This window comes from Gadus macrocephalus, chromosome 3 (assembly GCF_031168955.1).
Source record: "Gadus macrocephalus chromosome 3, ASM3116895v1".
NCBI lineage: Eukaryota > Metazoa > Chordata > Actinopteri > Gadiformes > Gadidae > Gadus > Gadus macrocephalus.
Genome location: NC_082384.1, coordinates 8,192,746 through 8,216,489, shown reverse-complemented (window position 1 = coordinate 8,216,489; position 23,744 = coordinate 8,192,746). Strand labels below are relative to the sequence as shown.

At 43.4% G+C, this 23,744-nt stretch overlaps 4 protein-coding genes and 1 long non-coding RNA gene across 12 annotated transcripts; 2 read left to right on the top strand and 3 right to left on the bottom strand.

The window, feature by feature from the left end:
* Positions 1-1,268: 1,268 nt before the first annotated feature.
* On the bottom strand, positions 1,269-2,439 carry dand5 (DAN domain family, member 5). The gene is made up of 2 exons (XM_060046657.1): positions 1,948-2,439; positions 1,269-1,565 (listed from the first exon to the last, which is right to left on the bottom strand). The coding sequence occupies exons 1-2, from the start codon at positions 2,437-2,439 to the stop codon at positions 1,269-1,271; spliced, it is 789 nt and encodes a 262-aa protein (XP_059902640.1).
* Positions 2,440-7,880: 5,441 nt separating this feature from the next.
* LOC132453910 (ras-related protein Rab-3D-like) lies at positions 7,881-12,920 on the bottom strand. Of its 2 annotated transcripts, none has more exons than XM_060046994.1 (5): positions 12,709-12,920; positions 11,283-11,525; positions 10,342-10,460; positions 8,947-9,071; positions 7,881-8,740 (listed from the first exon to the last, which is right to left on the bottom strand). In XM_060046994.1, exons 2-5 carry the CDS (start codon positions 11,523-11,525, stop codon positions 8,550-8,552), a joined length of 678 nt encoding a protein of 225 aa, XP_059902977.1. In that variant the 5' UTR covers positions 12,709-12,920; the 3' UTR covers positions 7,881-8,549. The 2 variants fall into 2 exon arrangements, with proteins under 2 accessions (XP_059902977.1, XP_059902976.1); XM_060046993.1 differs by having other exon boundaries at positions 12,674-12,919.
* Positions 12,921-13,243: 323 nt separating this feature from the next.
* pld6 (phospholipase D family, member 6) lies at positions 13,244-20,814 on the bottom strand. Of its 6 annotated transcripts, XM_060046992.1 has the most exons (6): positions 20,666-20,814; positions 20,436-20,508; positions 19,731-19,903; positions 15,979-16,208; positions 13,991-14,263; positions 13,244-13,945 (listed from the first exon to the last, which is right to left on the bottom strand). In XM_060046992.1, the coding sequence occupies exons 3-6, from the start codon at positions 19,901-19,903 to the stop codon at positions 13,923-13,925; spliced, it is 699 nt and encodes a 232-aa protein (XP_059902975.1). In that variant the 5' UTR covers positions 20,436-20,508; positions 20,666-20,814; the 3' UTR covers positions 13,244-13,922. The 6 variants fall into 6 exon arrangements, with proteins under 6 accessions (XP_059902975.1, XP_059902972.1, XP_059902973.1 ...); XM_060046989.1 differs by having other exon boundaries at positions 13,244-14,263; XM_060046990.1 differs by lacking the exon at positions 20,666-20,814 and having other exon boundaries at positions 13,244-14,263; positions 20,436-20,527.
* On the top strand, positions 15,547-16,111 carry LOC132453912 (uncharacterized). The gene is made up of 2 exons (XR_009524838.1): positions 15,547-15,630; positions 15,942-16,111. It is a non-coding gene; the product is annotated as an uncharacterized LOC132453912 (long non-coding RNA).
* A 47-nt stretch (positions 20,815-20,861) lies between the features above and the next one.
* Positions 20,862-22,266, top strand: LOC132453911 (transcription elongation factor 1 homolog). 2 transcript variants are annotated; one of them, XM_060046995.1, is made up of 4 exons: positions 20,862-20,996; positions 21,330-21,474; positions 21,573-21,643; positions 22,110-22,266. In XM_060046995.1, exons 2-4 carry the CDS (start codon positions 21,359-21,361, stop codon positions 22,172-22,174), a joined length of 252 nt encoding a protein of 83 aa, XP_059902978.1. In that variant the 5' UTR covers positions 20,862-20,996; positions 21,330-21,358; the 3' UTR covers positions 22,175-22,266. The 2 variants fall into 2 exon arrangements, with proteins under 2 accessions (XP_059902978.1, XP_059902980.1); XM_060046997.1 differs by having other exon boundaries at positions 20,898-20,987.
* The last annotated feature ends 1,478 nt before the right edge of the window (positions 22,267-23,744 follow it).

Here is a 23,744-nt window from a genome sequence, read left to right as displayed (position 1 = left end):
ATGGCCATCGAGAGCAGCCATGCTGACAGTGTGCCAAGCCAACGCAAAGAGCCCTGCGTCTTTATGCTCCACTGGGAACGTATGCGTGGAAGTGTGGGATGAGTTCACTTCAACCAGACCCAGGTGCCAGGGCATAATTGAATAAAAGGTTATATGGACCTTAAATGAAGAAAGGAAGGAGAAAGGGGGCAGGCACAGACACTCACACACACACACACACACACACACACACACACACACACACACACACGCATACACACACACACACACACACACACACACACACACACACACACACACACACACACACACACACACACACACACACACACACACACACACACACGCACACACACTCAAGTGCATTTGCAGTGGAGTTTGTTTCCCACATCCTCTCTGAAAGGCGAGAGCGCCATGAGACAATGGGTGCTTCCTATACATAATTCAGAGGGAGACCAGTACAACTATTATGTTTGCTTACTGCTGAGCACCAGTGCTCAATGGCTCATTTGCTCCCCCTGGTTCGGTGCTTTGAGTCCTAAGTGCAACGACGTGCTAAAAAGTCAGTTGAACCTTAAAGAAGAATAGGAAGTTATTTTTAATGTTGAGCATAACTGGATGAAGGACATTGAAAGAAATTGACGCAGGGATGTGCATGGGGAAAACTTTCATTTCACTGTATTTATTTTCAAGAAAATACATTTCAGTTTAGACAAACCTAAAGTCTGTGTTCAACATCAGACAACACACAGAGTCCAGTCTGGACAACAATCAGTTGCTACAGAAGACAGCGTTATCAAATATAAGGTCATATTGTATTTTTGGATAAATGGCACTAATATCGATTATTCGATATCAGCTATATGGACAGTGTTGGTTGTTCATCTGGAACAGGTGAACAACAAACAGGAACGTGAGAACAGGAACTCACAACCCAATCTGTTCAAACTACACTAACTCCCGACAATCATCCCATTCCTATCATGATTGAGGTAGCACTGAAACATACAAGGCCCACATTGTTAAAAGGTGAAAGTTGAACCAGAAGCCATAAGGGGAGGATATGAAACCCAGGGCTCTAAACGCATTCATGTCAATAAATATTTAGCCTGTTAAGCCCTTTGAGACTGCAGTGGTCATTAAGTGGCTATACAATAAAAATATAAAAATTGAAATGAATTGAATTGAGTGTATTGTGGCGAAGGCCGCAGTAGACAGGCTCATGTAAATGTAATGTGGATGACGATTTCCGGGTTGAAGGTCAAGGGTCAGGGGTGCAGCGTGGCCGGGCCCTCCCCCCCCGCCCCGTCCTCCTCCCGTCCCGACTCGCAGCGGCACTCCTCCACCACCAGCACCTGCCTCTCCAGGAAGCCCCGGGGGCCGCACCTCAGCACCACGCGCACCGCGTGGGTCCGGGAGGGGGAGCAGCGGGAGCAGCCCCCCCGCCGCACCCGGCCCCCCGCCTCCTCCTCCAGCCCCCCCGTCGGGACGAAGAGCGAGCTGCACTGGCCGAAGCACAGCTTGTTGTGCACGGTGACCGCCTCGCACCCCTCCACCATCACCCTCTGCAGCGGGGGGGGGGGGGGGGGGGGGGAGACACACACAATGCTCAACGACGGCCTCTATGTCAGCGGACACATGTGATACGGCTTCACACAGGTTCTACAACCACGCGTGGACCACTTTGTCTTCATGGATTGATTTCACTTCCCTTAGTTCATTAATGACACTGTGCATAACGTACTACCGACTCGCTTCTTTAATAAGGCTTTAAAGTTTAACGCTTACATCGACTTTAAATCATTTCAATATTTTTCTTAGCTATAACAAGAGATGATTAAAAAGGATACATATATAACACAGTGTTACTAGATAGAAACCAATTAGAACTATCATCTAAAGCATGAGAACGAGAGCCAGAGAACGCCATGGGGGGCCTGGTGTTACCTGGGGGAAGGGGATGGCTCTGCAGGTCTGCTGCCGGGCCTCCTTCAGGCTGAGCGCCAGAGACACCTTCCCGCTGTGTCGCTCCTTGCTGACCGCCTGCTGCCACATCTGCAGCCCCTGCCTCTTCCTGGCCTCCAGCCCCCGGGGGCTCTCCTTCTCCCTGGGGGGGGGCGGCGGAGCACCAGCCGGGCCCCCTGCCGGGCCCGCTCGCCCCCGGGACAGGAAGGCCGGGAAGGGCCTCCGGGGGCCCCCTCTGTGGGCGCTGGGCGCCCGCTTGAAGAGCCCCGAGCCCCGGAACGGGAGGTTCGAGTCCAGGCGGACCACCTTGACCACCCCGCGATGGAGCATGAGGCCGGGGGGTTCAGGGGGGCCGCTCCCCGAGGACTCCAGGGTGGTGGTCAGGGTGCTGTCTATCGTATGGTGAGGCGAGGTCGAGGCTGATGGGGCCCACACTGACAGCAACAGCAAGACAAAGCAGGGGAAGACAGCCATGGTCGCGGCACGTGGTAGAAAAACGATTTGCAAAATGCACAAAGAAATGATACGGATTATCCAGGAGGACCTTGCAGGCGACGGTGTACCACTGTGGCTGATGGGATGGTCTTATACAGTCTGGAGACAGCTCTCACCTGCATTTTAAAAGCTCAGAAGGCGTTAGAATTCCCACACATGAGCTGATGTCACACCTAGACTAAAGCATCCACATCCAGGATAATTGACACAAAAGGGGTTTTCGTTTTGGAGTGTTGGAATAGAGCAATAAAAAGCATCTCAGAGGAGGGACCTCACCTGTCATCAGAGGCGCCTTCATCCCCATACCCTGCTTTCAAGAGGCTATGGATAAAGGATAAAGGAAGGAAATCGTATGTAAAATAGTTTGCAAGTAAGTAAGTTGTTAACAGGTAACAGAACCTTTGTTTATATCAATAGTGATAACTGTAGTAGTGTTTTTGTTACATACATCAGATAGATCTTATGGCATTAACAAAAATATGTCGTACTATAGTTCCTGGAAAAGTATGTATTTTAATACGTACAGCAGGCAATAGCTATAAAATGACAATATCTAAAGGGATATAGAGGAGATTGTTTTTCCTATTTACCATTTGTTCAAATATTAATTCATCCAGCTGCCTGAGTTCAGTCGTCTCTTTCAGTTCCGACTCGGGAGTCCCAAGACAACAATAAAACCTGCTTATCGTCACCTCCTACACTCAAGCACTTAAAAGGTATTCATGAGTTTATGTTGTGGGTGTCAGAAGCAACACTCCCATCCATCAGATCCACCTTGCTGGCCACCCCCCCCCCCCCCCCCTCTCCTCTATTGACACCCCATCACAACACCCATAAGGCTGCCGGCTGCTCTCTAGACGGCGACCGGATCACAGGCAGCGGCCAGCCGTCACCCCGCCGTCTGCATGTGAGGCCAGGTGACACAACCTGCTCAGAGAGGCCTCCCCACGGGAACACTCCAACCATGGAGGAGCCCTCCATGGTTGTGTTCCCAGGGTCACGGCTGAGCGTTACGACCCCAGGTAAGGAGCCGCGAGACAGGGAAGAGGTTAATGACCTGTGGCCGGTTAGGAGGGGGGTCACTAATGTTTTAGAAAGCTGAGTGATCAACCATTTTCCTACATTGTATTTGCTGAGACAATCAATGAAACGCTCTGTAATATATATGCTGTATATATATTATATCATTATAGTGGAATTTGATTGAGATTTGTTTAAATTGTCCAATATAATGTTGCTGCTCATTTGGGGATTTAAAGGCACCCAGTGCAACTTTCGAGGCTTAAAAATAAACATTCAATTTCTAGTCTTTTTTACACGTAGTAAGTTTCAATAACTCCATACCATTACATACCGACATTTAAGCAGCAAAGATGAGACGTCGTTGTGTGGTGAGAACTGATACAAAATCGATCACAACAACAATGCCGCCATTTTCTTTATTTTTTGTAACCTACAATAAATAAAGCAGGCTTCCAGTCAATGGAAAAATGGCTTCTCCCCACCGGCGATTGTTGTTGTTTATGATTTTCTATCAGTTCTCACCACACAACGACGTCTCATCTTTGCTCCTTGAATGTCGATATGTAATGGTATGGAGTTATTGAAACTTACTACGTGTAAAAAAGACTAGAAATTGAATGTTTATTTTTCATTGAATGTTTACATAAAGTTGCACTGGGTGCCTTTAAGGCTCCTACAATAATAATAGTTATGCTAAAGATAATAGTTTATTATGAGTTAAAAGTACAACATTTCTGGTTAGGTGTCAATGAAGGGGGACTTCAGACGTTCTGAATGGCAGTATAAAGACAAAAAAGAATGGGAAACATTGGTCTTGATTTACGGTAGCCATGTCTATCTGCAGATGTTGGTTAAGCCCACAAGATAGCGCCATTTACCAAGCGTATATTTTCACCTTCCGAGGACGGTGAATCAGATGGTGCCTGTTGTTTAACAAATGATTCCCGAATGTTCTATGTTTTATTATTATATTCAACAATCACACACACACGCACGCACGCGCGCACGCACCTACGCACGCACGCACGCACACGCACACACTCACTCACACACTCACACTTACACACAGAAGCGTTCTTGTTAGACATGGGGAAAAAATAACAAAAACTTTGCCCGACCTTCAGAGAATACTGCTGTGTTGTGTTTACTGTGGTCACTATTCTGACACTTTCTCATGCATGTAACAATGTTGATTGAAGTAGGCTAGGTAATATATTTTTACTTTTTTATGGCTTTTGAAATGTTCAAATTTTGATTAACAAAGGGTATTTTGACATTGGTCATTTTCCTAAAATCATGTGACCCTACTAAACGTTATGCCCATAATCCCTAGACGTAAATTAGCTGACATGTGAAAGATACCGCTAATGAGTCTGCTTCACATACAAGTAATAAAGAGCAGGTGGGGTTGAAGGGGTTTGGGCTGGCCTGCTGCTAGGCTTCTGCTATATGGGGATCAAAGCCAGGACCTTCATGCCCGTTACTCAAACACTAACGCTATCCCTCAGACAAAGCTATATACCCCGGTCGGCAGTTGCTCAGGAGGTAGAGCGGGTTGGCTGGTAACCGGAGGGTTGCTGGTTTAATCCCCGGCTCCTCCTGGCTGAGTGTCGAGGTGTCCCTGAGCAGGACACCTCTCCCTGAATGCTCAGGGGCAGAGTGGTGTGGAAGAAATCATGACCAGCATTCCTCCCGAGGAGACTCCACCTCCTCTCCTCTACGCCCCCTGTGTTCCCTTATGGAGCGGACCCGCTGTGCTCGCCGTCATTGCCATGCCGCCGTTCTCCCTGACGGCGCCACGGCAGCCCAGGAAGCCCATGATCCGCAGCGGCCGGCCGATGGCGATCAGCAGGTAGCTGACGGGGGGCCAGCTGGGCCGGGCCACCGGGGACTTGGTCGATGTTCCCCAGCAGCTCCATCAGAGAGCCGTCGTCTAGGATCAGCCAGATGCCCATGGCCAGCATGGCTACACCTGCCAGCTGGTTGAGGATGGATTATAGGGAGAGTTAGGAAGAATGAGAATAAAGGAAAGGGGTTACACTAGACCCTATGAAGGATATACTAAACCTTTTGAGGTCTTGGTTAAAAAAAATGCAATCAAATCAAATATTATTGAAAACAAAAACAAGGTTTAGAAGCCAAATGGGACGGGGTGAAGAGTTGGACAAAGTATGCTAGAACATGTTAGAGCATGGTTGAACAAAGTTAGGGGACTACCAGCGGTAGGAAAAGGGAAAAGGGTGCGGAAAGCCATGAGCAAAGGCCTTGAAACAATCAAGTTATCAGTAGCTACAAATTCTGATAATTGCATTAGGCTACATATGTTTTAACATGAATGCATGGACACTTTAATGACTAATGATGTATAGATATATACCACCAAATGGACATGTCACCAAATATAAGGTTTGATTGGGTCTTCTCTAGTCTAGTATCTGTGTTATAAACATTGGCTCAATTGGTGTACAAGTATAGCAGATTGAAATTTACAGAGAAGCCCTCAAAGCACAAAGCAGCTCAGACTGATAGAGGAGAGACTGAGAGAGAGAGACAGGAAATGGAGGCGACACCTCTGGGGCCACGATAATGAAAGGATTTCCACTTACGAAGATGATGCCATTGAAGACGAACATCATGGTTTTCAATTAAAAAGAGCAGTACATCTTGGCTGGTAGATCAGTTGTCCAACTGTAAAAAAATAATAAAAAGGAGGCTTAGAATAAAGCCTGTTTACATGTTCTGATATTAGCACCTTTGTTTTTTAAACATGACCCTGTGTAGTTGTTTTTATTCACAAAATAACCTAAGTGATTGGCCCATAGAAGGTTGTAAAATTCTGTTTTGGAGGGATGCAATGCTTAAAGCAAGCAACTCAACCCTTAACCAAAGTCATTTCAGACACTATAGACAATATAAAACAATGTTCATAACTTTCACATTGTTCAAGCCCTTTAAGGATATTGGTTAATTGCAAGCACTTGATGCAATGGTTTGGTTTGATATGAGTATTTATAAACATAAATGAATCCATTAAATAAAGTAACATATGATATAGTGTCTATCAAAAACCTGGAGAAAGTTTACCATTACTACTTAAGTAAATCAAGCCAGGACCTCTCAGTAGGATTTTACACGTTGATATTAAATGTTGTTTAAGGATATTAATGAATGTTCTGACCTTCTTTACTCTGGGTACAGAGTCATGATCGTGGTGTATTGGAAACAACCAAATGATGACGGATCAATGTTATATATAATTAATATAATATATAATAGAATAATTTGATTTGAACTAAAAAGGCTATGCATGGGAAAAAAAAGGATGAAATGATAACTCATACATGAGTTGAAAGAGAGTTGGTGTTCTGGTAGTGTATCTCAGTTACAAGACCAGGGCATATATTATAAATGGAACACATAACATTGTCTTAATGAAGAATTCTGTTACCTCTTGTGAAATGGTTCTATCCGTCCCGATGCTCAATTATGAATCTCCTTGATCAAATGGATTTCTATTTAAAGGTATTTAAACTCTCTTTCTCTCTCTCACACACACACACACACACACACACAAAAAAAAGGCAAAACCATAAAAGATGGTTGAGTAATAGTTCACCTCAATGAACAGCACTCATCAAAACTGAATATTGTCTACATTTCACAGGTCTATATTTTTATGACTATAAGCAATATTTCAACACATTAAAATGCAGGAGATAACATAAATGCATATTTATACTGACAGTACGACTACACTACATGGACACATACATCTAAGGAGCGGTCTTCAATACGTGGATGTATGGTGAGGTTGGTAGGTAAGGTAAATGACATTGTTATGCATATTAAAAAATGGTTTACTGGAAGTAAGGATATCACCACTTTCTTTTTCCAGATCAGTCTTCAAATTTGGCATGGGTATATGGACTCCCTCATAGTAGCCATTTTCAACAGCTAAGCCTACATGTTTGACACGTTATATCCTTTTAAATTTGTTGTAAAGCTGTTTACATGTGCACATATTTCACTTTTAAATTGAATTTCCCTTGTGTATCTCTGCCGTCTTTGAACTTAATGCTGAGTCACCTGGTACGAGTGCCAAGTATGCAGCATGTGCGCAGCTTTGACCTCCGACTAATGGTTATATGGGTTGTAAATAAATGTTGCCATGACGAATGGTGCATGGGTACCAAGTTTCATGCATATTGCACATTCCTAGTTGTAATGACAGAATATTAAAAACTTTCAGGCCTGCATCCCTTACTCATACAAGTTCTACAAGAATTAGCATTTTTGAGCTTCTTGTTTCAGATGTGGCTGAATATTTCAGGAAAAAAACAAATACAATAGCGTTCCTATGTTTTTCGTAGGACCCCTAATAACTGAAGGAAAAAGCATTTTGAGAATGGATCCATTATTTATTAATTTTGGGCTAACAAAGTGTATAACAGAACCGCTAACAAGGACTTAACACCGAAAATACATTCTCTCCAGGCACATAAATGAATAGTTAAGGGCAAATGCAGTAACAAGGCCATTAGTGAATGGAGATTGAAAAGTAAAAAATAATTTACCTCAGACAAAAACAAAATAAAACAGAGGCACTTTTACAGCATTAAATATAGGCCACTTGGTATTGGAAGAATAGGTACACAGATGCAGTACTGCAATATGCCCACATGAGGGCAGTGCAACAAGTTAATCTACAATTTCCCTCATCTACGTACAAGTGCTTCCAAGGAAAATTGCTGTCATGACTGAAAGGATAGACAATGAGCAGAAGCAAACTGCAAAGCTGTGCCGTTTGGTTGTTGGGATTGTGAATGTAACAGTCATGTCAGAATCATAAGGGGCATATTAAATGGAATATGCAGAGAAGCAAGCTGCAGGGAAAATAAATACAATTGGGCACATTCATAATGTTACTGTACATTTTTGGCAATTGTAGTTATTTGGCATTCTTCTGTGATTGAGCATGCTTTTATCGCTTTTTTTTTGCTGACAGACTATTTCTGTTATAAATCAGCTGCAGTGTGCTTGCGCAAGCACTATGGTTCAGAGACAAATCAGCAGGCACATCCACTTTGACTGCTCGGGGGCTTGTCCGTGAGGCTGGCTCCTTTCTCATTGGTTGAGACACCGGCCAGCTCGCCATTGACCGTTTCATTCATCCTTTCACAGATGACATCCACCAGCTTGTCAAAGACTTGCTTCACGTTGATGTTGTCCTTAGCGCTGGTCTCAAAGAACTGGAAGCCTGGACAAGACAGAGACCGATATTTACCAAGATTGCATTTATCTAGTTGGCTTCTTACGCTATCAGCTCATTAATGGACACATCTGATCAAGGTTGGCTTGCCTCACCAAGGTTTTGCAGCTAAATGAAAGAAAACGTAATGGATTCAGCTTGAGCGATAAGGGGGAATGTGAGATCATGGGGACAGAGAGTGTGTGTGTGTGTACCTAGCTCGCTGGCGAGCCTTTGGCCGTCCACTGTGGGGACCTGTCTGTCCTCCTCGAGATCTACCTTGTTGCCCACCAAGACCACTTGAGCATTGTCCCAGGAGTACGTCTTCACCTGAGTGGCCCTGGGAAACACAGAATACACAGTCACGTAGAAGTTGATATGTCTGTCCCCTAACCTTTTTTTCTATTGAAGGACAGCTTCGATAGCAAAATCCAGACCTTAAAAGCAGATTCCAAACATTTATTGGTTACTTTCTGTCGCCCGAGGCTAATCACCCCTGAATCACAGAACATTTGACAACAGTGGGCAGGGCTTCAGGGGCTGGGACGCATGAAATGTAGAGCGAGTCGTGGAGTGCCGTCGGCAGAGGAGACAGAGGGAATGGGGCGTGGCTTCGGGACCTGATAAGACGACGATAAGACAGCGTGCGGAGGGCGGTCTCTGAGGGTAGAACTAGTTTGGTAGGCTTCAGTTGTAAGGCAGTTCTAAAAATAAAAATGTGCCATCCCAAAATTTTTCCGTTCCATCTCCTCCTTCAATTTAATATGCATAATTTAACCAATTATGACTTCAACTTTGTTCAAGTTAGAAGATACAATCTCGTAGACCGATTAGCCGGTCATCATTTATGTATAAAAAATAAAATAATAAAAAATCGTATATTATATATATTTTCTTATTTTGTAATATATATAAATTATGACCGGCTAATCTGTCTGAGATACACACACACCATTTTTATAATGCCGACATTGTTATATATTGCAAGCACAGTTTGTATTATCCCTCATTTCACTACATGCAATGAAGAAACGCACCTCGTTGGCGCTGGTTATTTTCTTTTACTCAATTCGAAAATAAGTCAGTTTGTGCCGATCATTCACATATTTGCCGCACCAGATTTACTGGGTCATGGCATTGCAATGAAAATGCCACATCAGCAGATCACAAGCATTTATAAAGATCAATATGTTGATGGTTTGGCTTGTACTTTACAACCATACTTCGGGGCAGTCACAAGATTGTACATGACTGCGTTGTCACGGTCTATGATTGGAAAGCCACCGGGCTGTGGCCCCTTGTGTAACCAGGATGTTTATCTACAAGGATGGTGGCCCTTCTCCACTTAAACTGGGAGTAATCTCTATGAAAACATCACAAACAACAAACCTATTCCAATCATATACTCAATCCCATTTGTTACTTTAAAACAATTAGCAAAAACAGCATTGTGAGAAAAAGGTATACAATTACATAAATAGCTTTTGTGAGATTCAACGCCCGAACATCCACAACAGAAAGGAGAGTAAAACAAAACCATCAACAAGCTATTAGATTAGAATGAACCAGAGGGAGGGCCAGACCGACCCAGACAGACGGTGGAGGCCTACCAGTCTTGAACAGCGGAGAAGGACTCCTGGCTGGTGATGTCATACATGAGCAGGAAGCCCATGGCGCCCCTGTAGTAGGCTGTGGTGATGGTCCTGTAGCGCTCCTGGCCTGCTGTGTCCTACACAAACACACACACACACACACACACACACACACACACACACACACACAGACACGCGCACACAGTAGGCCAGCATTTAAACAGTTAACACGGCTTGAGCCCTGCAAAGTGAATGATTAACTCAGGATTATGCAAAAGATCCATCCTCCCCCTGCAACCTTCCCATCATGCACCATGGTTTTCCACACCCAGTAAGCAAACCAATACAGGGCCTGCCCTATGACAACACATCGGCGGTGCGGCCATCAGCCGTGTACACAGCAGAGGGGAGAGCCTCATATCAGCACCTGATGTGACGCTGACCTCCCAAGTGACGAGCCAATCCTGGACATCCAACCTGGCCTGGCACTGTTCAACCCTGCCCTAACAATAGCCATCCATTTATCACAACTATTATCTGAATTTAGTGCGATTATTATTTTTTTTATGTAAAACAATATTTTACATACAAAATGTCTGATTATTACTTTGAAGATTTTACAAGTCATATTTGTAATGACTATTTGGGTTCACTATCCCTTTAATCAATAGGTACATTTATAAATTTCCCAATCGTGCGTTTAGTACATTTATATTTATTAAAAGCACGAACATATGAAATGACTGCATAGCCCAATGTCAACTTTTCACACTAAAACATGAATGTTTTCTTCACTGTAACCCAGCAGTTGTAAGTGTCATTTACTTTTCGACAAGACAGTAATTTGACATATTGGGCCTTTTGGCCACGTTATGAACAACATGAGGGACACTGTGACACATAAGTGACACACAAGACCAAAATGATTGATTGCATTTCAACAAGCAGGCTCTCCTCACCCATATCTGCAGCTTCACCCTCTTCTCGTTCCTGTAGATGGTCTTCACCTTGAAGTCGATGCCCACCGTGCTGACGAAGGCCGAGGTGAAGGAGTTGTCGGCGTAGCGGAAGAGGAAGGACGTCTTGCCCACACTGCTGTTGCCGATGATCAGCAGCTTGAACATGTAGTCGAAGTTCTGGTCGGCTGAGTCCCTCTGGACCTGCGTCTCCGGCCCGGCCCCCTGGTCTCCGACTACAGCCATCTGCTCACAGCAAACACAGAGCTGGAGCTCCTCTTGTGCACTGGGAGTTGTTGCAATCACTAATTGGCCATTCGAATTTGGCACCAGGTGATGTCACTTTACATTGCAAGTGACCACCTGGTGATGACTGCAGAGCAAGGCCACTGCTTACAGACAGGGGGAAGCAACCTGTGCAGTTAGCCCCGTCCTTTAATACATAGAAAGGGACTAACGTAGGGTAGGGGATAGGAGAGGGATGAATATTGATCAGGACTTCAGCTGTAGATCAGAGTCCTTCAGGGAGTCTGGCCGGGGCCCCTATGTTGTAATAAATCTTGCGAGTGGTTGTAGCGTGGATTCCGCCCTCCCAAAACCGTGGAGGAAATTAGAGGTTCCTTTACATTTAGTTAGAGGTTGGCTTTTAATGCAAAAACAACAAATGAGGCCAATTGAAATGAAAATAAATCTTCATATTTCACACACACACACACACACACACACACACACACACACACACACACACACACACACACACACACACACACACACACACACACACACACACACACACACACACACACACACACACACACACACACACACACACACACACACACACACACACACACACACACCTTTCCCCCCTCTTCAACCTCTAGGCACAGATGCTGAGCGGAGTCCATCTTGTGCCTGTCCTGCAGAGGAGAGAGCTCCTTGAGGCAAGCTCAGCAATATTCCTCCCAGAGCCATGAACATATCCTGGCCCGCATGCTGGACGCTCAGCAAAATGCATCCATAGATCTCCTATACGCGCAGCCAGCGTTCGTTTCAAACTCAACACACAGCAACAGATGACAAACAAACCTATGTAAACACCGCAGTTGCGTTTTTAATGATTACATTTTACCAACAGCTGTTGAGAAAGACTGCATTACACACCAAACACGTGTACACAAAAAGTATGCGGCACTTCGCCTGACATCTTGACGTTCGAGTATATCAACTACCATTCCACCTGCTGGACTTCGATAAGTAAATGTTTTAGAAATTCGCACGAACTTTTTTGAACTACCAAGACTGGGTGGGTTTGCCCACACATAAAGCGGTAAAATGACAACATGCTAAGTGAACACCATCAACCATCGTTGGAAGGCAAAGGACATTTTTACCTTGAATTCCCTTTCAGTGTTTCCCACGTTGGTACCTGTCTCGAGGCGCTCCTCCGGTCACTGAGCCTTGCGCGACGCCCAAGGGTTGCTGCTCCTCCTACCTTGCGCTTATTCCCGGACCTCCAGAAATGCCTACAACCATGAAGTCAGTGCGTTTGTTTTAAGATCAAATGCGATGCTTTATCGAGAACGCATGCGTCATTTTGGTCATTTTCCACGTGTGAACCTCAGTAAGGATGCGAGGCATCATCACCAGTGCGCATTTCAGTCGCGACGCACCACTCAGTTGCTAAATAGTGGAACGGAAAAACCCTGAATTCGGAGATTTCGTAATTGGTTCATATAATATGCCACTTCTCTCCTGCATAATGCGTTCATGCACCGGGCTAGTACGGACAAGAGCAAGACAGTCTGCTTTGTTTTGCAATGTAGGCTAACATTACACAAATAGACGGATTACTCATGAAAATACACTGTGCAGCATATATAAATATTAGCCTACTTATTACAGTAGCCACACTATTCCGATTTCAGTTATTTGGAAATAATGATGAGACGTGGATACTGGTATCACACCAAAAAAAAAACTTTACCAATACTGACAAACGAACGTTTGTGAACATCAGACTGCAAAGTAAAACGATTGGAAATAATCCTGACACATTAAACACAAAAGCAGAAAGGAAAATAATACACTTAAACTCTGAGCATATTACAAGCTGCCGACTTCTCACTCCACTCATCAATTAGTAAAAGTCAAATTTAAAATATGCATGAACTGATATTAAAATGCAAAGTCTGAACCAAAAGTGTGTGTGTGTGTATGTGTGTGTTAGTTACAGACAATGAATGAGTCATGAATGATTCATGTTCAGTGTATAAGGCCAGAGCAGAATAAAGTAAAAAATAACACAAAATTACTAGCTGAAAAAAATCTAGTCACACAATAGAGTCACAATAGTAACCACATCTTGTATCAAACGTAATGGACCTGACCAAAACCAACTAGTGTCAGGTGATGCCACTCTGTATACAGCTTCAGTCATCATTAAACTGACCATTGAAATGGCCAGAGATGTGGTCTTGTGTTTACATCCTCTCATAAAATAAGATGCTGCCAAATGTGCTAAGCCTTACAGGTACCGCTACAAACTACATGTTCCTTAGCTCCATTATCTCTTTCATTTGACACGGGTTGAATAATTGTTAAAAGCAGGCAGAGAATTTAACTCGCAACCCCTCCGTTTGGTCAAGTGCCTTTCCGCTCGGTGCCTTTCCGCTCGGTGCCTTTCCGCTCGGTGCCTTGCCGCTCGGTGCCTTGCCGCTCGGTGCCTTGCCGCTCGGTGCCTTGCTGCGGCGGGGGGGCGGCTCGGCCGCAGCCCTCCGGGTCATTGGCGTCCCACAGGCGCTGGAACTCCTGGACGAAGGGCGTGACCAGGCGGGGCTCCTCCGTCACCATGACGTTCTCCTTGTTCTTCTGCACCGCCTGCAGCGTCCAGTTGAGGGAGCCCGTCACCAGCCGCCGCCCGTCCACCAACGCAAACTTGTGGTGCATGTGCACGGCGCCCGAGTCATAGCGCACGCGGATACCTGGTGGCGGGGAGCACACAGCTGTCAACCGTAGAACCGTTTCATGGTCCGAGTGTCTGATGGTTTACCTTCATAGTTTGTGTCGAGTTGTTATGCAATGTCGACGTTATGTTGTGTAAACTATGTTACCCCTCAAACTTCTACCAACCGAGTTTATCTTGTCAATTCAAATTTCATGTTCGGAATATTCACTTGAAGTCCGGCTAGTGGGAGGAAGAGACTAAAGCAAATAGGAAGCGTTTGTGTGCAGAGCCAGAGCCGCTCCCCAGTCATCAGTCATTTAGGGAATCATCTGGATCAAAGGCATGGGGTACAAGTCTCTGGCGTCTTTTGATTAGCAACATGAACACGCCATGGCCATGACAACAATCCCCCCTCTGCTCTGCGGGGGCCTTCAGCGCTAAGTCTAATGAGCGCTTCATCAACTTTCTCATTCAGAGGGGAAACGCTGCCATGATAAATCAGCAGAAGGTCCGTCTGCCGGCTCCGTCCAAACTGAAATAATAATTTCAGACTTCAATCCTCGATGGCGAACGCTCATGAATGACATCATTCTTTATGCGTTGATTGTTTTCAATGTACAAAGAAGTGTTTTCTGACACTCCCTATGGAACACTTAACGGTGAGCGGTTTGATGGTGATGCAACGCAGCATTCCCACCTTTACATTCAATGGACCTGCCATCCAGTCTCTCAGTCTGACCGGAGGCGGTTTCAGTACCTTTCTTGTCCAAAAAAGCCCCTACAAAAGACTTATTAAGCATTTATCTGTAGAGTGGGGCTACAACGATGAGTCAATCAACAGGAGATGCATACAATCTAATTTAGAAAATCGATTAATTATTTAGGTAATTTATCAAGTATAAACAAGCAGTTTACTTCTAAATGTTGCATTTCATTTAAACTTCATGGATATAAAAGAATAGTTTCTGTTTTTTGGCTGCTTGTCAGGTAAAGCATTTAACATCTTGGACTGTGATAACTTGTGATGGCATTGGCTATTATTTATTTAAAAAATAGCAGCTCAAGCATGAAGCATAAAAAGTGGTCACTAGGTACAGTTGATTTTGTACGAGAATGGTATCCAGTCAGTTCCAAAAACTGGAATCGGTCCTTGCCTACTTCCCTTAATGTAATTGGCTTTCTTGATGCCAGATTATAAGCAGCACTATTGAGCTGTAATTAACTTAAACGCAGTGAAGCAGGAGGAAGGAAGGATGGAAGGAACAAGGAAGGAAGGCAAGAAATAGGTGTGTGTGTGTGTGCGGGCGTGCGTGTGTGTGGACATTCACAAAAAGAGACAGAATAGTGGCACAGACATAAATGTGACAAAGACATTGAAACCGATCAAGATGCTTCAAGCCTGCGGTAATTAAATCAGTGTGGCCTGAGTCATCATCCTGGTTGTGACTGTCTTTATGATTCAACAGCAAAGGCCATTTCTTGACTCATTCACGCGCTAGTTTCACAACGGAACATTGTTGTTTGACTGTCCCTGCCACTTGAATGTCCCGGTGTCTAGACCACCATCTTGGCCATCTGAAGGCAGGCTGGCTGAGGTCACTTTGTGACAGATTGACTCTTCGAAATTTGACTTAAATTGCATTCAAGCCCATCTGAAATACCAACCTCCCCAGCCTGATTAGTGATACAACTTGTGGTGCTGCCGTCCCTTTCAGTTTGGCTAGCGTTCATAGGGACGTTGGCGACCCGTACCTGATCTGCGCAGCGGCCCGATCTGGGAGCCATTGATGCCGCCGTAGTCCTTGTCTATGAGGATCCGGATGACCAGGCCCCTGGAGTGGAGGGCCAGGACCGCTCTGCTGAGGTCCATGTTGGAGAAGGCAAACACACAGATGTCCAGGGTGGATTTGGCCGAGAGGACGTGGCGGAGAAGGCGGGCCAAAGACGTCTCTAAGCCATGTGGTAACGGACAGAGACACTGCCTGGAGAGGAGCAGGAAAGAGAAGGTTTTGCAATGAGTTGCCTTATTATATTATACGCCTTCTTGATTCCATAATTACTAATCAATTGAAAAACAAACCACTGCTAATCCCGTTCCTATACCCCGTCAGGCTTAATAAACCCTGTGTACACCCTTTACTTAGAAAATAACTAGGGAATGTCATTCAAGTCAGCATTAAATCAATAAATACAAAATAAAATGTAGTTGCAAGTGATGATAACGGGGTCCTACATATAATGAGCATAGCCCAATCGAATGCATAGTTCAAATTAGATAACCTTTGATAAGTTGCAATGAATCACAATATGTTTGGTTTCGGTCAGACTCGAAACGGCAAACCAAGGATCAAGTTCCCTATGCTGGCACTACCACTGCACCATGTAAATCTCCACGGGCAGATGGGACTATATTTCGAGAAGCCTCAGTCTTCCATACATGGAGGAAAAGGTGCGCTTGGTAGGTTTTGTAAAATGTAATATGTATGCCTCATAAACAGGTTTACTGGAAGTAAATATATTAAAATCTTCACCAACCATGTTTCTAAATGAACAGTGGCAAAATCCAGCGACAAAACAGACTTTAGATGTAGCGATGTCGGTACCTCTTATGACCTAGCCAGGACTGCCAATACTGGAGCGAGTCCGCGGTATAGATAGCCGAACTTCAAACAAATGCATCCACCGTTGAAATTGGTTGCGTATTCCGTAAACTATGGAATCTCTTCTTTTGGCCATCTTACTGTACGTTCACACCAAAGCTATAAAGCGTTTTGAGCGATAAACGCCCATTCACTTTCTATTATGCGCGATAAAGTGATAGGAGCGAAAAACGCTTAAGCGATAGCTTTAAAGCTGTGAGGCTGTAAATGAGAGTTGAAAACAGCTCAACCTTATGCGAATGAGCTAGTAGCGTTTCGGCTGTAAATGACCGCCAGCCAATCGGAATGTAGATGTCTCTCGCCGGCGTGGGTCCCAGTAAACATGCGCGCAGGCCAGGTTCTACGTCGAATTACGCCCTAGGCGAGAGGAGGGGTTTCAGTAAGGGTTTCAATCCGCACTAACAGTTAATCCCCCCCCCCCCCCCCCCCTTATCCGTTCCATTTGGGAACATGTTGAATAAATAAACATGTTTTATTTCGCTTGTTTAACTATATTTAATTAATTCATTAATTAAGGGCTCCCCCAACGCATTTGTCACCCTAGGCGATCACCTAAGTGATCTCTTTTACAGCTTTTGATGTGAACGTACAGTTAGACATCCAAGCCTACGTCGTTTTGACCTTCAGACTGTACAGCCTGTTGAAGTTTTGAAATGCAAATGCTTATTATACTAGTGCCACCTATGGCCGAATCTGGCCCATCTTTGGCATTCCTCACTTATTTTACAAGTTCTACAAGCCTGCCAATTTATACAACTGTGAATGTAATAGTAGTAAATGAAGATAAAAAAATAAATAAATATAATTTAAGCTGAAAGCATCATTTATTTGGACCAAGCCCAACACAGACCAGTACAACCTTTTTGATTTTTATATGGTTGATAACGTTGGCATGGTCTTTGATGCACATACAAACTGTCAATGGTCATGTGTCAAACTGGTGAGGAGTTATGCTTTTTCAAAATGTTCAATTGATTGCTGTAGCTCCCCTATGTTCCTGTTTGGATGTACTTGGGCCTGGTTAATCTTGATGTTTCTTTAAGTACACCAACTTTGGTGTTGATTGCCCTAAGTTAACCTCGCGTTTAGGCACCTAAAGGTGAGTGGGCTAGTTTGGCCTTCCGGCTGCCCTGTTGTTGCAGGTGAAAGGTTCCTTAGAAACATTTGGTCATTGGGAGGAGAGAAAAATGTTGATAGATTTTCATGACCATAGGCTAAAGGGGTCTGGAAATAGGTTTGCATTTTCAGTCGATTTCAATAGCGCCCTGCCATAACACCACCTTTTGGCGCCTTTCATTTGATCAGACCACTTTGGGCCTCTGGCGACCATGCTATTTTGTAGACTTCTATTTTGTGGACTTCTTACTTGACAGGTTACAACCTTCAACCGCAAAAGTCCTGTAGCTCAAACTCTGGTCAATTTGGTCTCATGCCACACCCATTTCAATGCCATGCCCAGATTGAAAATTTGTGGACGTTTACTTGTTCAGAACAACTTGAGTTTTTGAGTGGTATTGGATCAGTGAAGTCCACCTTGATGTCAATATCAGCATTTAAGTCCATGCACTTTTTAAAACCACACTTTTTCGTAGTTGTTGGCTCCTTGGGGCTTTCATTTTTTGTGCACAGACGTCCCTTCTTGTTAGTTGGGAGATATTGGTCCATAGACGATATTTGCAAATAGATTTTGATCTAATTAAACATGGATCCCAGGATACTGGTGGTGGTTTTTAGTGTTTTGGATAAAGTATAAAATGGCGGAAAATCTATCCGGACGGAAGTTGTGAAGGCAAAGTTGTTCACCACAAGGAGACAAATAAATGGGCAATGTTTCATGACGCTATCAGGAAATATGCTTGATCAAAGTTTGCTATATTGCAACCAAATGAGTGTACATTTTTTTCTGTAGCAATCTTTAGCCACCCTCTACAACTGTGGAAGCTTCATAAAGAGTGGCAAAGTCACACCCCTTCCGGTAGAGCCCACAGGACCTATGAGATCGAAAAATATGAATGGGTTTCAATGGAGAGAAAGTAATTATTTTCTGGTCCCAGGCTTTATATGCCCCGGGTTACCCATATGTTGTTTGTGGATTTAAATTATAATTTTTCATGCAAAGAAAACTAAACATTTTCAAGTAGTTTGATAATGTTAGGTTTTTTCCAAGGTGAGGATAAAAGCATCGAAAGAGGTGAAAACCATTATAAGTCGGGGCATGTGGAGAGTTTCAGTTATGCCGATGGGGAGATTGTCGGTCTTGTGCAGGCCAGTCGCAGGGAGCGTGACGGCACATACGAGACATGTAGTCTTTCTCATTGTGTTTTCTCTACAGCCTTTAACTGAATAATTGCACAATAAACGGTCTCTTGACATGAAAAATGATCATTTTAATGTTATTTTTATGTTATTAATTGTTGTGGGGGGAAGGAGGGGTGGGCAGCTGAAAGGAGTCGTAGTGAAACAAATGTTACGGTATAATTTTTATAATATTGTTAATAGCCTAATAAACATTTCAGTTGTGTTAGTATTACATTTTTCATTTGCTTGTTTAGCTATGTATGACAGTTAACAATGATGGTGTAGGCCTATTACAAATATTTGTAACAGTTTACATAGGAATGAATGGGCGCCATTTTGGAATCCAGCGTCCATTCTATAATATGTCCATGGTATGAGTGGGCGAATGTTGGAAGTGTGAACTGCCGAAATGAACAAGACTGCATGATTGTCCATGCCGACTTGTGAAGGTGTCACTTGTTTCCGGTTCAAATATGTTGCCGCGCCAAGGACGTGGTAAATTATTGTGTTGATCAATGTCAAGTATCTCGAAATGCGAATACTTACAAAGTTGGTTCGAACACATGCTCCACACATGCGAATTCGGTGGGGAAGAATATGACTTCTTTCAGGAATCCTTTAGACCCGAATCTCCTGAAGAACCAGCCCAACACCTCCACACTCAGAGTCAGGCCCACGGCCCCGAGACCCAGGGCCTTCAAGGTCCACACCGCGGACATCTGACGAGACAGGGCCGCAAAGCTACCGTTAAAAGTCGCATTCATCTACGTTATTTTGGGGTCAAATGGTTGCTGTTAAAGGCATGATACCCACTTTTAAAGCTGCCTGGGGCTCTTGTTACTGTCGAATCTGGCAAAGAAGCATTTAAGAACAAAATTATGTAAGCTGCATACAAGTGTTTTCCAACTTCAATTCGGATCCATTGCCAAACGGGTTGGCACTCTTAATTCAATTGTTCGCTAAATGACTTACTTTAAAAGCAATTAGTTAATGGCAGCTACCGAAGATTGGGCGGAGAACCAAAACAATTCCCATAAGACACCTCCATGCTGCTAGTAGGCAAATGTATCTCGGACGAATCTAATTAAATTATATGCCACAATCAAAACAAGCATGCATTTAATACTTTACCTGAACGACGTACCAAATAACGAAATGTAACGCAATTTGAATGCAGAGTTCAACTACGTAAGAAAATGTAGTTCATCATAGATGAGCTGATGTCGCCCCCATGTGGAAACAACAACCCACCTCACGTGTATGCTTTCAACCCGCTTCCGCCCCTTGCTGCGATACAGCAACGTCGACGCCATATTGGGGAGGCCTGTAAACAAAAACAAGTAAACGGGATAAAGCTGTCCTTTATCTGGATAATAAATATAACTATAAAACATTTACATTTCTCTTCAATGAGTCGATTTTTATATTCATATTCATTCTTATGATATATATTGTATATACATCATAATTATTATCCTTACTTATTTATTTATTTTGACCACATACAGATCATAAACACTGGAATAAAACCGATTAATGGAAGTCGGCCGAGAATGTCAACGTAATAGTCATTTTTATCAAGAAATTCCGCAGCTCCCCTGATAACTTGAATTCCTTTAAAAGGCCAGTCGTGGCCTCTCCAGTATGGCGGCGACGTTGACGTACGATGTAAAGACTCGTGCGGCGTCTCTAGTATATTGCTGTGCTTTCAACCAATCACGAAGCTTGTGAGACCTACCGGATCTAGAGGGAGACTTCCTCCTGGTCGCAACGTGTGTTTACGCTTTTTACAATCTGGTAGAGGTAAAAGAGGTTCGTTAACTTTCCATATAAACATTTATCGTCATAATGTAACAAGCGTATGGTCGCTTAAACACGTTTCCAGCCACTAACATTCACACAACTCCAACACGTGTTTAAAAGGAAATGTGAGGCTGCTTGGGAGCCGTAGTGTTCCACGTTATGAGGATATCTTAAGTTGAGTTAACTCCGTGACATTCAGAGCAACCAACTGCCAAACCTGCTCGATCACGGTCCAATGATAGATTCGTTTTAATCAAACCACTAACGTGTTACTGATGTTGTGAGTTGAATGTCGTTTTTTGTTCATAGTACTTTATTTATTTTGTGTCTCTTTCCGAACAGGCTTATCGTTGGGTTAAACGAAGTGTAGAATGGGTCGTCGCAAGTCCAAAAGGAAGCCCCCTCCTAAGAAGAAGCTGACGGGGGACCTGGACACGCAGTTCACTTGTCCCTTCTGTAACCACGAGAAGTCCTGCGATGTTAAAATGTATGGAAGCGTTAAGCAAGCCTTGAAACGGAACGGTCCATGTCATGGCGGCGTTTGAGTGCGGTTGTTGACATACGTGTGCTGACTTTCACCCACAGGGAAAGAACCAGAAATACTGGAATAATATCCTGCACCGTCTGCCTGGAGGAGTTCCAGACACCTATCACATGTATCCTTGCTTTAAAATGTGAACACTTATTCCTGACTATAACAGTGTTTGTGATGAAATCATAACCACATATTTGTATCGGACTTATTTAAGTAAAAAAAAAAAAATGCACACCAATAAGTCAAAACATCATGTTTAGCCTATATGTAATATATATTATCCTATGAAATAACATTTATTTGTTTTTTTATGTGGAAGCCTAAAAACTAGGAGATTAATGACCCCGGTTTAAACCATGGTACTTTCGATAATCAAAACTGACTGTGGAAAATACTATTCACGTGATAGATGGACCATAACTTTTATTAAACTATAAGCCTATTAAGACGATGATGCTGCGCTGCCCATACTGCACCGTCTGTATTCATTTTCCTTTCATATTTATATTCATTGTTTCATGACAACGCTCTACACAGTATTCTGCAGATCAATAAAACCATTTTATCCTTAATCAGCTACCCCTAAGATCTGTCAGAGGCCGTGGACGTGTACAGTGATTGGATCGATGCCTGTGAATCAGCCAATCAGTAGTCCTAGCAGGGCTGTGGACCTCTTGGTGATGGGGGAGGAGGAGGAGACCGATCGCGGGCCTGGGATCGTCAAAGCAAGCCGAGTGCTGATTCCCAGGCAGATAGTCAAGTCTCCCATGTGGTTCCCTGCTACTTACAGGTTTACTAGTAGCGGTCCCCTTGAAGTTAAGTGATAGTTGAAGACCAAGGCAGCATTTTGTCCCCCTCCCCCCTTTTGAGTAGTGGGCATGGAGATCCATGGATCGCTGTGGAACAGGTGGACTAGGTTACCTGACGTGCGCCCAGCTCAGTGCAATCATCTGGGCCCGTCATCCACTACCTCTCTGCCCCCATACACCCTGACCCTTTAGCTGTGTTTGACTCTTACATTATTTTATTGAATAACTTACAAGAAGGTTGTAGTCAGTTGGTTAGTTATATAATTGGTGTAATTTGTACACTTTTATAAGCTTCCAAATTATTACTATTCTTGTTCGAGGGACACTACTGAAACCAAACCAAAAATTATTTGTCGCTTAATGTTGGTATTTTAGTGAGGTAGTAATTTTGCAACACAATACATCAGACCTGTGTTTTTGGTTTAGGGAACACTCGCTATAACCTCCCAGCTCCATGGAGTGTGGCACCAGCTGTTACATGGCGTACCAGCCGGCTCCAGGGTTTGTTTAATGTTGACTGCAGTTTGTGAACACATTATGGGTCCACCTCTGAGCGAGTAAGGTAAAAACATGTCGTGTACAATGATCACCCGAATTTTGAGAGACATTTTACTTTAGTTATGCTTTTAGATTTTTTTAAATCATCCTCCTTATCTTCCCTTGCAATTTTCTCTTTGTGTGTGTTTTTAAATCAATGAATAATAATCAATAACAATAAATCTAGCATCAATTTGCTTTTAAACAGACTGGTGATTATAATTATTTTGAAGAAAACAGTGCATAATAATTTACCCATTGCTCAGCTCATGGTTATGTCCAACCCCCACCTTTTTTAAGCAATTCCAAAGGAGACTTAAAGTTGTTTGCTTTTCTGTGAAAATAGGAAATAGCATGGTTGTTAGAGATTGGATTTTCCATAACAATCACAGGAAGAAACTATTTTATCCAGATTTGATTTTTGGAAACAATATCAAATTCTTTGCAGATGGTGGCAAAACACATGGTTATTTGTACATTCTCTTGGTTGGTGGAATAGTCCAGATATGCTTGTATCTATTACACTGTGGCCCCATTTAATACGTTTTATTTTTAACAATGAAAATAAATGTCATGAAACACTGGGGGGTTGTGCTTGTTTTATTATATGCTACATTAATGAGTCTTGACTGTATTTACAATGAATAATTAGTATTAATATTCTGTCAGTTATTTATAATGAATGAGAGTATTAACTATACTGAGCTTTAACAATGTTCAACTGATTTAGTTTATTGGCTTAGCTTGGCTTAATTTGCAGCTTTCATAGGTTTCATTTTAGATGGTGAGTGTGAAAGATAATCTTTTCGTTTGAGCAATATGTTACCAAAGCTGAAACCATGTAATCACTGTCTAGCATGGTCTACCACCAGGTGG

Excerpts from the sequence above, each read along its gene's own strand:
- dand5 (XM_060046657.1), bottom strand. The coding sequence starts at position 2,439 with ATGGCTGTCTTCCCCTGCTTTGTCTTGCTGTTGCTGTCAGTGTGGGCC. Across the intron at positions 1,566-1,947 it reads GAGCCATCCCCTTCCCCCAG|AGGGTGATGGTGGAGGGGTG; the intron begins GTAACACCAGGC and ends CCCCCGCTGCAG.
- LOC132453910 (XM_060046994.1), bottom strand. The coding sequence starts at position 11,525 with ATGGCTGTAGTCGGAGACCAGGGGGCCGGGCCGGAGACGCAGGTCCAG. Across the intron at positions 10,461-11,282 it reads GGGTGAAGCTGCAGATATGG|GACACAGCAGGCCAGGAGCG; the intron begins GTGAGGAGAGCC and ends GTGTTTGTGTAG. Across the intron at positions 8,741-8,946 it reads AAGGCTCGCCAGCGAGCTAG|GCTTCCAGTTCTTTGAGACC; the intron begins GTACACACACAC and ends TGTCTTGTCCAG.
- pld6 (XM_060046989.1), bottom strand. The coding sequence starts at position 19,903 with ATGTCCGCGGTGTGGACCTTGAAGGCCCTGGGTCTCGGGGCCGTGGGC. Across the intron at positions 16,209-19,730 it reads CATGTGTTCGAACCAACTTT|GCAGTGTCTCTGTCCGTTAC; the intron begins GTAAGTATTCGC and ends GCTCCTCTCCAG. Across the intron at positions 14,264-15,978 it reads CGGGCCGCTGCGCAGATCAG|GTATCCGCGTGCGCTATGAC; the intron begins GTACGGGTCGCC and ends CCCCGCCACCAG.
- LOC132453911 (XM_060046995.1), top strand. The coding sequence starts at position 21,359 with ATGGGTCGTCGCAAGTCCAAAAGGAAGCCCCCTCCTAAGAAGAAGCTG. Across the intron at positions 21,475-21,572 it reads AAGTCCTGCGATGTTAAAAT|GGAAAGAACCAGAAATACTG; the intron begins GTATGGAAGCGT and ends TTTCACCCACAG. Across the intron at positions 21,644-22,109 it reads GTTCCAGACACCTATCACAT|ATCTGTCAGAGGCCGTGGAC; the intron begins GTATCCTTGCTT and ends GCTACCCCTAAG.